This window comes from Phoca vitulina, unplaced genomic scaffold, assembly GCF_004348235.1.
Source record: "Phoca vitulina isolate PV1807 unplaced genomic scaffold, GSC_HSeal_1.0 scaffold25, whole genome shotgun sequence".
In the NCBI taxonomy this organism is placed as follows: Eukaryota; Metazoa; Chordata; class Mammalia; order Carnivora; family Phocidae; genus Phoca; species Phoca vitulina.
Window position 1 is genome coordinate 957,035 of NW_022589728.1, and position 12,402 is coordinate 969,436.

At 40.0% G+C, this 12,402-nt stretch overlaps 1 protein-coding gene across 4 annotated transcripts in view; it reads right to left on the bottom strand.

The window, feature by feature from the left end:
* Positions 1-12,402, bottom strand: part of PRKDC (protein kinase, DNA-activated, catalytic subunit) — a 254,337-nt gene that overhangs the window by 195,723 nt on the left and 46,212 nt on the right. For all 4 annotated transcript variants that reach the window (XM_032421988.1, XM_032421989.1, XM_032421990.1 and 1 more), the window contains one exon: positions 9,758-9,865. In XM_032421988.1, coding sequence (XP_032277879.1) covers positions 9,758-9,865 — 108 coding nt within the window. The remainder of the gene's footprint in view (positions 1-9,757; positions 9,866-12,402) is intronic.

A 12,402-nucleotide genomic window follows, 5' to 3' on the forward strand; every position in this document is an offset into this window, starting at 1 on the left:
CAAAATTTCTTCCTTTCCCTGAAGAAACCCAATGGCTATATCCTAAAAGTTTCTCTGGTGATTTTACCTTATAACAGTATTTGAGATGCTTTATTGAGGTTAAAGAAAATAAGATCCTTCTGGGTTCCAAGAGAACTGTAATGCTACATAAAGAAAAATCATGGGGGAGAAGCAAGATGGCGGTGGAGGAGGAGACCTAAATTTCGTCTGGTCCCAGGAATTCAGCTAGATAGGTATCAAAGCATTCTGAACACCTACAAGCTCAACAGGAGATTGAAGAATAGCAGCAACTCTCTGAACAGAAAAATGACCACTTTATGGAAGGTAGGATGTGCGGAGAAGTGAATCCGAGGCGATATTCGGGAAGATAAATGGCGGGGGGAGGGAGCCTCCGTCAGCCGCTACCAGCAAGTGATAGAGCAGTGGGGCACAAAATCGGAACTTATAGAAGTCAGCTCTGATGAGGGACATGACTCCAGTGACTAAGCGGGGGGTGGAATCCTTGCTGGGACAGTGTGGTCTCAGGACCCTCGGGGTCACAGGAAGACCAGGGGTGCCTGAGTGTGGCAGAACTCCCAGGTATCAGAGCAGGGAAACCGGCTGCACAGATGGAGGCGAGGAGTGGGCTCTCAGCTCAGAGTTGCCATAAACCGTGATCCGCGGCACAGTCGAGCCACTGCTCTTCCAGCAGGGACCCAACAAGCGGCAGATCCGGGGAGACTCCCCTTCCTCCCCGGGGAGGAGCGGCGCGGGAGCGCACTGCAGGGATCTGCTGGGTTTGGAGACTGCACACTGGGTCGTGTGCCAGAGATAGAGATGCTCGGTCACAGGCCGGGTAAGCACGGAGTGCGGCCAGAGACCGGGGAGACGGGAGTGATTGACTGCTTTTCTCTGGGGGCGCACTGAGGAGTGGGGCCCCAAGTTCTCGGCTCCTCCAGCACCAGAGATCGGGAGACTGCCATTTTCACTCTCTCTGTCCAAAGCTGTAGAGAAAGCTTTCAGGGAATAAAAGCTCCCGAGAGCAAACCTGAGCAGATTACTTAGTCCCCCCCGGGAAGGGCGGGGCAATTCAGCCTCGGGCAAAGACATTTGGGAACCATGGCAACAGGCCCCTCCTGCCGAAGATCAGCAAAAACATCCAGCCAAGACCAAGTTTACAAATCAATGAGAACTGCAAAACTCCAGAGCTAGGGGAATACAGCACATAGAAATCATGGTGCTTTTCCCATGATTCTTTAGTCTTCCATATTAATTTTTAAAATTTTCTTTATTTTCTATTTTTTTAAAATTTTTCTTTCATTTTCTTTTTTTTTTTTTTTTTTAAAGATTTTATTTATTTGACAGAGAGACACAGCGAGAGAGGGAACACAAGCAGAGGGAGTGGGAGAGGGAGAAGCAAGCTTCCCGCTGAGCAGGGAGCCCGATGCGGGGCTCGATCCCAGGACCCTGGGATCATGACCTGAGCCGAAGGCAGACGCTTAACGACTGAGCCACCCAGGCGCCCCTTTTCTTTCATTTTCAACCAACAACTTATCAATTCCTTTTTATTTTTATTTTTTTAAAGATTTTATTTATTTCACAGAGAGATAGCAAGAGCAGGAACACAAGCAGATGGAGTGGGAGAGGGAGAAGCAGGCTTCCCGCCGAGCAGGGAGCCCGATGTGGGGCTCGATCCCAGGACCCTGGGATCATGACCTGAGCCAAAGGCAGACGCTTAACGACTGAGCCACCCAGGCGCCCCCAATTCCTTTTTAAAAATCTTTCTTAATTTTCCTTTTTACAACCATATTCTATCCCTTCATTGTATTTAACCTTATCTTTTGTATATATATACGTTTCTCTTTCTTTAAAATTTTGGGATACAGTTTCCTCTCACAGACCAAAATATACCCTAAATCTCTAGTGTATGGCTTTGTTCTAGTCTCCTGCCTGATCACATTTTTTTTTTAAATTTTTCTTCTTTCTTTTTTCAACCAACTTCTTATCAATTCCTTTTTAAAATCTTTAATTTTCATCTTTACAGTCATATTCCATCACTTCAACGTATTTACTCTTATTTTTGTATATACATAAGTGTTTTATTCTTTAAAGTTTGGGGAGGCACTTTATTCTTTTTTTTTGGGGGGGGAGGCAGTTTATTCTAATAGACCAAAATACACCCAAAATCTAGTGTGTGGCTCTGTTCTATTCACCAGCCTGATCATATTCTTTTTTTTTTCTTTCCCTTTTTTTTCCTTTCTTTAACCCTGGTTTTGGGTCTCTTCTGATTTGTTTAGTGCATATTTTTCTGAGGTCATTGTTACTCTTTTGGTATTTTGCTCTCTCATTCATCTATTCTTATCTGGACAAAATGACAAGACGGAAAAAATCACCTCAAAAAAAAAGAACAAGAGGCAGTACCAACTGCCAGGGACCTCCTCAATACACACATTACTACGATGTCGGACCTAGAGTTCAGAATGATGATTTTAAAGATACTAGCTGGGCTTGAATAAAGCATGGAAGTTATTAGAGAAACCCTTTCTGGAGAAATAAAAGAACTAAAATCTAACCAAGTCAAAATCAAAAAGGCTATTAATGAGATGCTATCAAAAATGGAGACTTAAACTGCTAGGATAAATGAGGCAGAAGAGAGAATTAGTAATAGAGAAGACCAAATGATGGAAAATAAAGAAGCTGAGAAAAAGAGAGATAAACAACTACTGGATCACGAGGGCAGAATTCGAGAGATAAGAGATACCATAAGATGAAACAACATTAGAATAATTGGGATCCCAGAAGAAGAAGAAAGAGAGAGGGGGGCAGAAGATATATTGGAGCAAATGTTAGCAAATGTTCCCTAATTTGGGGAAGGAAACAGGCATCAAAATCCAGGAGGCACAGAGAACCCCCCTCAAAATCAATAAAAATAGGTCAACACCCCGACATCTAATAGTAAAACTTGCAAGTCTCAGAGACAAAGAGAAAATCCTGAAAGCAGCTCGGGACAAGAGCTCTATAACCTATAATGGTAGAAACATTAGATCGGCAGCAGACCTATCCACAGAGACCTGGCAGGCCAGAAAGGACTGGCATGATATATTCAGAGCACTAAACGAGAAAAATATGCAGCCAAGAACACTATACCAGCTAGGCTGTCATTGGAAATAGAAGGAGAGATAAAAAGCTTCAAGGACAAACAAAAACTAAAGGAATTTGCAAACACGAAACCAGCCATACAAGAAATACTGAAAAGGGTCCTCTAAGCAAAGAGAGAGCCTAAAAGTAACATAGGCCAGAAAGGAACAGAGACAATATACAGTAAGTCACCTTATAGGCAATACAATGGCACTAAATTCATATCTTTCAATAGTTACCCTGAATGTAAATGGGCTAAATGCCTCAATCAAAAGACACAGGGTATCAGATTGGATTAAAGAGCAAGACCCATTGATATGCTGTCTGCAAGAGACTCAATTTAGACTCAAAGACACCTCCAGATTGAAAGTGAGGGGGTGGAAAACCATTTACCATGCTAACGGACATCAAAAGAAAGCTGGGGTGGCAATCCTTATATCAGACAAATTAAATTTTTAACGAAAGACTATAATAAGAGATGAGGAAGGGCACTATATCATACTTAAAGGGTCTATCCAACAAGAAGATCTAACAGTTTTAAGTATCTATGCCCCTGACATGGGAGCAGCCAATTATATGAGCCAATTAATAACAAAATCAAAGAAACACATCAACAATAATACAATAATAGTAGGGGACTTTAACATCCTCCTCAGTGAAATGGACAGAGCATCTAAGCAAAAGATCAACAAAGAAATAAAGGCTTTAAATGACACCCTGGACCAATGGACTTCACAGATATATTCAAAACATTTCATTCCAGAGCAACAGAATACACATTCTTCTCTAGTGCCCATGGAACATTCTCCAGAATAGATCACATCCTAGGTCACAAATCAGGTCTCAACTGGCACCAAAAGACTGGGATCATTCCCGGCATATCTTCAGACCATGATGCTTTGAAACTAGAACTCAATCACAAGAGGAAAGTTGGAAAGAACTCAAATCCATGGAGGCTAAAGAGCATCCTACTAAAGAATGAATGGGTCAACCAGGAAATTAAAGAATTAAAAAAAATCATGGAAACAAATGAAAATGAAAACACAACTTTCAAAATTGTTGGGATGCAGCAAAGGCAGTTCTAAGAGGAAAGTATATAGCAATACAAGCATTTCTCAAGAAACAAGAAAAGTCTCAAATACACAACCTAACCCTACACCTAAAGGAGCTGAAGAAAGAACAGCAAAAAAGCCTAAACCGAGCAGAGTATGAGAAATAATAAATTTCAGAGCAGAAATCAATGAAATAGAAACCAGAGGAACAGAACAGATCAACAAAACTAGGAGCTGGTTCTTTGAAAGAATTAATAAGATTGATAAACCCCTGGCCAGACTTATCAAAAAGAAAAGAGAAAGGACCCAAACAAATAAAATCATGAATGAAAGAGGAGAGATCACAACCAATACTAAAGAAATACAAATAATTATAAGAACATATTATGAGCAACCATATGCCAGCAAATTAGATAATCTGGAAGAAATGGATGCATTCCTAGAGATTTATAAACTACCAAAACTGAACCAGGAAGAAATAGAAAACCTGAACAGACCCATAACCAGTAAGGAAATTGAAGCAGTAATCAAAAATCTCCCAACATGGGGCACCTGGGTGGCTCAGATGGTAAAGCGTCTGCCTTTGGCTCAGGTCATGATCCCAGGGTCCTAGGATTGAGCCCTGCATCTGGCTCCTGGTTCAGCGGGGAGCCTGCTTCTCCCTCTCTCTCTGCCTCTCCCCACTGTTCATGCTCTCTCTCTCTGTATCTCTGTGTCTCAAATGAATAAAAATCTTAAAAAAAAAAAAAAATCTCCAACAATCAAGAGCCCAGGGCCAGATGGTTTCCCAGGGGAATTCTACCAAACATTTCAAGAAGAATTAATACCTATCCTCCTGAAACTGTTCCAAAAAATAGAAATGGAAGGGAAACTTCCAAACTCATTTTATGAGGCCAGCATTACCTTGATCCCAAAACCAGACAAAGACCCCATCAAAAAGGAGAATTACAGACCAATATCCCTGATGAACATGGATGCAAAAATTCTCACCAAAATACTAGCCAATAGGATCCAACAGTACATTAAAAGGATTATTCACCACGACCAAGTGGGATTTATCCCTGGGCTGCAAGGTTGGTTCAACATCCGCAAATCAAAACATTAATAAAAGAAAGAATAAGAACCACATGATCCTCTCAATAGATGCAGAAAAACCATTTGACAAAGTACAGCATCCTTTCTTGATCAAAACTCTTCAGAGGGTTTAGATAGATAGAGGGTACATACCTCAATATCATAAAAGCCATCTATGAAAAACCCAGAGCAAATATCATTCTCAATGGGGAAAAACTGAGAACTTTTCCCCTAAGGTCAGGAACACGGCAGGGATGTCCACTCTCATCATGCTATTCAACATAGTACTAGAAATCCTAGCCTCAGCAATCAGACAACAAAAAGAAATAAAAGGCATCCGAATCGGTAAAGAAGAAGTGAAACTCTCACTCTTTGCAGATGATATGATACTTTATGTGGAAAACCCAAAGGCTCCACCCCAAAACTACTATACTTCTACAGGAATTCAGTAAAGTGGCAGGATATAAAATCAATGCACAGAAGTCAGTGGCATTCCTATATACCAACAACAAGACAAAAGAAAGAGAAATTAAGGAGTCGATCCCATTTACAATTGCACCCAAAACCATAAGATACCTAGGAATAAATCTAACCAAAGAGGCAAAGGATCTGTACTCAGAAAACTATAAAATACTCATGAAAGAAATTGAGGAAGACACAAAGAAATGGACAAACGTTCCATGCTCATGGATTGGAAGAACAAATATTGTGAAAATGTCTATGCTACCTAGAACAATTTACACATTCAGTGCAATCCCTATCAAAATACCATGGATATTTTTCACAGAGCTGGAACAAATAATCCTAAAATTTGTATGGAACCGGAAAAGACCCCAAGTAGCCAGAGGAATGTTGAAAAAGAAAAGCAAAGCTGAGGGCATCACAATTCCAGACTTCAAGCTCTATTACAAAGCTGTCATCATCAAGACAGTATGGTACTGGCACAAAAACAGACACACAGATCAGTGGAAAAGAAAAGAGCCCAGAAATGGACCCTCAACTCTATGGTCAACTAATCTTCGACAAAGCAGGAAAGAATGTCCAATGGAAAAAAGACAGTCTCTTCAACAAATGGTGTTGGGAAAATTGGACAGCCACATGTAGAAGAATGAAACTGGACCATTTCCTTACACCACACACAAAAATAGACTCAAAATGGATGGAATACCTAAATGTGAGATAGGAATCCATCAAAATCCTAGAGGAGAACACAGGCAGCAACCTCTTTGACCTCAGCCGCAGCAACTTCTTCCTAGAAACATCGCCAAAGGCAAGGGAAGCAAGGGCAAAAAGGAACTACTGGGACTTCATCAAGATAAAAAGCTTTTGCACAGCAAAGGAAACAATCAACAAAACCCAAAGACAACCTATGGAATGGGAGAAGATATTTTTAAATGACATATCAGATAAAGGGCTAGTATCCAAAGTCTATAAAGAACTTAATCAAACTCAACACCCAAAGAACAAATAATCCAATCAAGAAAATGGGCAGAAGACATGAACAGACATTTTTCCAAAGAAGATATCCAAATGGCCAACAGACACATGAAAAAGTGCTCAACATCACTCGGCATCAGGGAAATACAAATCAAAAAACCTCAATGAGATACCATCTCACACCAGTCAGAATGGCTAAAATTAACAAGTCAGGAAATGACAGATGTTGGCGAGGATGCAGAGAAAGGTGAACCCTCCTACACTGTTGGTAGGAATGCAAGCTGGTGCAGCCACTCTGGAAAACAGTACGGAGGTTCCTCCAGATGTTTAAAATAGAACTACCCTACGACCCAGCAACTGCACAACTGGATATTTCCCAAAGATACAAATGTAGTGATCCAAAGGGGCACATGCACCCCAATGTTTGTAGCAGTAATGTCCACGATAGCCAAACTATGGTTAAGAGCCAAGATGTCCATCAACAGATGAATGGATAAAGATGATGTGGTATATATATATACATATATATATATATATATACACACACACACACATATATATATATATATATATACACACAATGGAATATTATGCAGCCATCCAAAAAAATGAAATCTTGCCATTTGCAACAATGTAGATGGAACTAGAGAGTATTATGCTAAGTGAAATAAGTCAATCAGAGAAAGACAAATATCATATGATCTCACTGATATGAGGAATTTGAGAAACAAGACAGAGGACCATAGGGTAAGGGAGGGAAAAATGGAACAAGATGAAACCAGAGAGGGAGACAAACCATAAGAGACTCTTAATCTCAGCAAACAAACTGAGGGTTGCTGGAGTGGAGGGGGGGTGGGAGTTATGGGGTGGCTGGGTGATGGACATTGGGGAGGGTATGTCCTATGGTGAGTGCTGTGAATTGTGTAAGACCCATGAATCACAGACCTGTACCCCGAAACAAATAATATATGTTAATAAAAAAAAAAAAGAAAAAGAAATACAGAAACAAAAAAAAAAGAAAAATCATATGGAAATGTGGTTCTGAAAATATAAGTTTCCATAAAAGCAGTCTCCTAGAGGCGCCATCTTTAAATACCTGAAAAAAAATGCACAGAAGGAAATTTGAATGTTTTTGTTTCCTTCTAGACCTAATTCCCTCTTAGATCTGTGTAGGAAAGGTTTAACTTGAAAAACTATACTGAACACTGAAATAAGGGAATTCTTCTACCTAACATCCCAGTTATTTGCTACATGCAAAATCTTTGATTACAGTGCTATTTCGAATTCAAGAAGCAATTAACTGTGGAAATGTGAAGAGGTGATACTTACTGCTTCTCAGAGCAGTGGTAAATAAAGCATGTGGTGACATTAGGGAATTAGCAATTCTTCCTGGGAAACCTATAGACAGGCTTTCACTCAAGCGCTGTACCAACTTCACATTTCCTCCTTTACCTTTCCTTTCCTCAACTATCTCACTTTACTTTATCATGATCTTATCTGATTTCTTTCTGAAACCCTTACTTAAGCCCCTTCAAGGATCAAGAGGGCAAGAGAAACAGCTTAGACAGAAACTTCAGAATAGAAACATTAGAATAAATTCATCTGAATGAAAATAAGCCACAAGTTAAATTTAATTAAATGTATTTATTATAGGCAAGAGTCACTGGTAGACACTGCAGGGAATTAAACCACAGATACCATATCACCATCCTAATTTAAAATGTTCAGTTAACTCCCACTGTCCACAACATGGCATCCAACTAGGGTAACTCTGAGAATGAAGAGAGACACATACACAACCAGTATAATCAGGACTGTCTTGGGAAAACTGGAGCATGTGGTTGCCCTACATGCAATGTTCTGCTGCTCTGCCTGACATGTCTTCCCACCCTGCCTCGCAATATGCTCCCATGCAAGCAAAACACAACAGCCGAAATCCTCACAAACACACCAAGCACCTACTGCCTTTATTTCCTCTGTCCAGATGCCCAATGTCAAATTCCCTATTTCCTCTGGCTCCTCTCAAAGTTAATAGAAAGTGACACACACATTCAAATTGGAATCAGTTTACAAAAACATGGAATTAAAAGAAGTCTGTTTGGACAAACTTGCTATCCACTTAACTGGAGCTTCTGATTCCAAAGTCAATATATGACAAAACCAAATTATTGGATGAAAAAACAGGTAAAATCAAATATGATGACATTTAAAGGAATCCAATGTAAACTCATTTGCAAAAGCTCAGAAAATTATAATAAAATCAGTGTCAAAAGACACTAAGGCTTTAGCTGACCTCCCTGCTTCTGCCTTCAATGAACTAGTGATCAAATCTTAATGATTCTACCTCTACAGTCTCAGGATAGTTCTACAGAAATGGATACTCTTTCTAGGGCTCTTTAGTTGTCGAATCTGAATGCAGGAGAAAACTGGATAAGCTCAAAAAATTCCTTTTACTCTTAATTATTGTACTATAGATTTTTTTTTTTTAAAGAGGGTATTGCAACTGATGAAAAGTCTAAGCACATTCTTATTCACTCCTTTTACTCTACACACACACACACACACACACAGAGCCTTAATATAATGAAGTTTCTCAATTTATAACCACTCTCCCAAAAAAGAGGACAAAGTAACAACAACAAAATGTGCAGGGGCACCTGGGTGGCTCAGTCGGTTGAGCATCTAACTCTTAGTTTTGGCTCAGGTCATGATCTCATGGGTCATGGGATTGAGGCCCATGTCAGGCTCTGCACTCAGCAGGGAGTCTGCTTGAGGATTCTCTCCCTTTGCCCCTTCCCCCACTTGTGTGTGCTCTCTCTCTCTCAAATAAGTAAATCTTAAAAAATGTGCACACTGCTTGTAGATATTTAAAAGTAACACTTCAGTAAATAACTATGGCATCCTGTCGGTTAAAATGTCATTTCACAAATTCTCTAAAACAAAAGAAAAAAGACAATATGACCTAGCTACAAGCTACATTTTGATATCTTGACAGGTAATTTTTCTTAAAGTTCTAAACATAGATCAAATATAACTAGTCAATGCAAATAACAGGAAAAGAATCAACCATTACTTACCAATATCGTTTCTAGTAAGGCAACAGTATCCTGACTTTCAAATTTCTTATTGTTTGTGAACCAGTGAATCAGTTGCATAACTAGGGGCTCATATAGTTGCCTTGTCACCTGAAGAACAATACCATTAGAGTTTATTTTCTTTATGGTAAAGTAATTTAATATTGGAAAGAGTTCTGTCTAAATGACAGGAAAAATTAAGTAATAATACAATGGTTTTATTAGTTTCCTTTTCTAGTTAAAATTCAATGATGAACATGTTCTTTCTAGCTCTTCTTCGCTGTTTCCTGAGTCCAGCAGAGAAAAATATGCATACTAAAACTTATTGTTCTTCAATTATGGAGGCAGATATTGTTTGTTTCTTAAAAATATTTATCTTCATTAATTTGATCCTAAACATGCATATAAGGTATTCTGGATCAGAGACATTATCATTATTCAACTAAAAAGCAAATAGTGACCAGGTGCCTGGGTGGCTCAGTTGGTTAAGCATCCGACTCTTGATATCAGCTCAGGTCATGATCTCAGGGTCATGAGATTGAGCCCCAATGCCTAGCATGGAGCCTGCTTAAGATTCTCTCTCTCCCTCTCCTTCGGCCCCATCCCCCCCACCCTGTTCTCCCTTTCCCTCTCTCTCCCAAAAAAAAGGCAAATAATGACCATGTGGTTCCCTACAGCGTGATTCACACCCTTGTGGTGACAAAATGAAAGTCAGATCAACACCCTACGTACACAAACTTTAAAGCCATATCACAGAAGAAGAGATAAAGGACAAAGAATCAACTCTCTCACCCTGCCAAAAAGAAGGAATAAAATCTTTACTACTTGGAGCTTGGGATGGAAAAGATCTTGGGTTCTCACTCCAACCTTCTAGAATGTAAATAAAGTTTCTCCAGGAGCAGAGAGCCTTGTGGGTCTCTGGCTTTTACAATCCCAGATGTCTGCCAGGCCTGGACTCCTCCCCTCTGAAAGATAATACCCAGGGAGACAGTACTCATCTTCCTGGAACCTTGGGAGCTTAACGTGGTGGCCTAGTCTGGTGTGACCATGTGATCTCTTGGGTAGTTAAAAGAGGTCTTATTATCCTTTTGGATCATAGCAATTACCTACACAAATAATTACACATCTAATCCTCATATATGAAAAGTAAAATGTTTATGGCAGAAATGAAGGCAAATTTTGTATCTTAAACATTTCTGTGTCTCAGAAGGCTAAGGCTCCTATAGAAATACCAAGAAATCCAGGGGAGTTCTATCTCCCCACTGACACTGAGCTCAAGAATGAAGCACTTTGGTATGTATATAATGTCAAAACCATGTAAAATGTCTTGGGACTCAGACTAAACAACACAGTCCTCTTGCCCTTGGATATTTTTCCCCAAAAGAGTATCTTTCTAACCTTAGGATTAATCAAAGTAAAAGTTCTTACCTTTAAAGATTTTATTTATTTATTTATTTATTTATTTATTTATTTGACACAGAGAGAGACACAGCGAGAGAGGGAACCCAAGCAGGGGGAGTGGGAGAGGGAGAAGCAGGCTTCCCGCCGAGCAGGGAGCCCGATGCGGGGCTCGACCCCAGGACCCTGGGATCATGACCTGAGCCGAAGGCAGACGCTCAACCGACTGAGCCACTCAGGTGCCCCAAGTTCTTACCTTTAAGTGTGGAAGTTTAACTTGGTCTTAAAGCATCACTTTTTTTTCCCAAAAGAATTATACTCTCTTATCCATAGTAAGTAAATTACATACATATAATACACATGCATACACACAAATGTATATATATACATATACACACCTTATAGAAATTACAGAAAATGTAGAAAACTATATCTACAACCCTGTATCCCAAAGATAATGACTGAGAACATTCAAAATCACTGTAACTTTCAAAATATTTTTATTTACACACATATAAATATACATATATGCATATGTAAAAATAAATACACATTTTTGTAACCACTTTTCCTCTTAATTTTGAGTATTTTCATATAAATACATAAGCTATATCAATATTTTATTAGCTGCCTCGTAGCTCATATATAGATATACCATGATCCAGTTGCCCAAATCCTATTATTAGAAATGCAGGTATTTTTGACTATTAGGAAGAAATCACTGAAAAGTCACATACACTGTTCTGAGCACATCTGTAGTAATCAAAGTATTGGACCAGGGTGCAGGTCACCCAGCCTTTTGCTCTGCCCACCTATAGCCTGGGTCCATTCACATTCCCACCAGCCACAACTCTCAAGGTCCTTTCCCTACACGCTTGCCAACACTAAACACTGTCAATTTTTTAAAGTATTTGACAATAGGGGCGGCCTGTGTGGCTCAGCCAGTTAAGCATCTGCCTTCAGCTCAGGTCATGATCCTAGGGTCTTGGGATCCAGCCCCACATTGGGCTCTCTGTTCAGGGCGGGGGAGGCTGCTTCTCCCTCTCCCTCTGCTGGTCCCCGTGCCTGTGCTCGCTCTCTCTCTCAAATAAATAAATAAAATCTTTAAAAAAAATAATAATAAAGGGCGCCTGGGTGGCTCAGTTGGTTAAGCGACTGCCTTCGGCTCAGGTCATGATCCTGGAGTCCCAGGATCGAGTCCCGCATCGGGCTCCCTGCTCGGCAGGGAGTCTGCTTCTCCCTCTGACCCT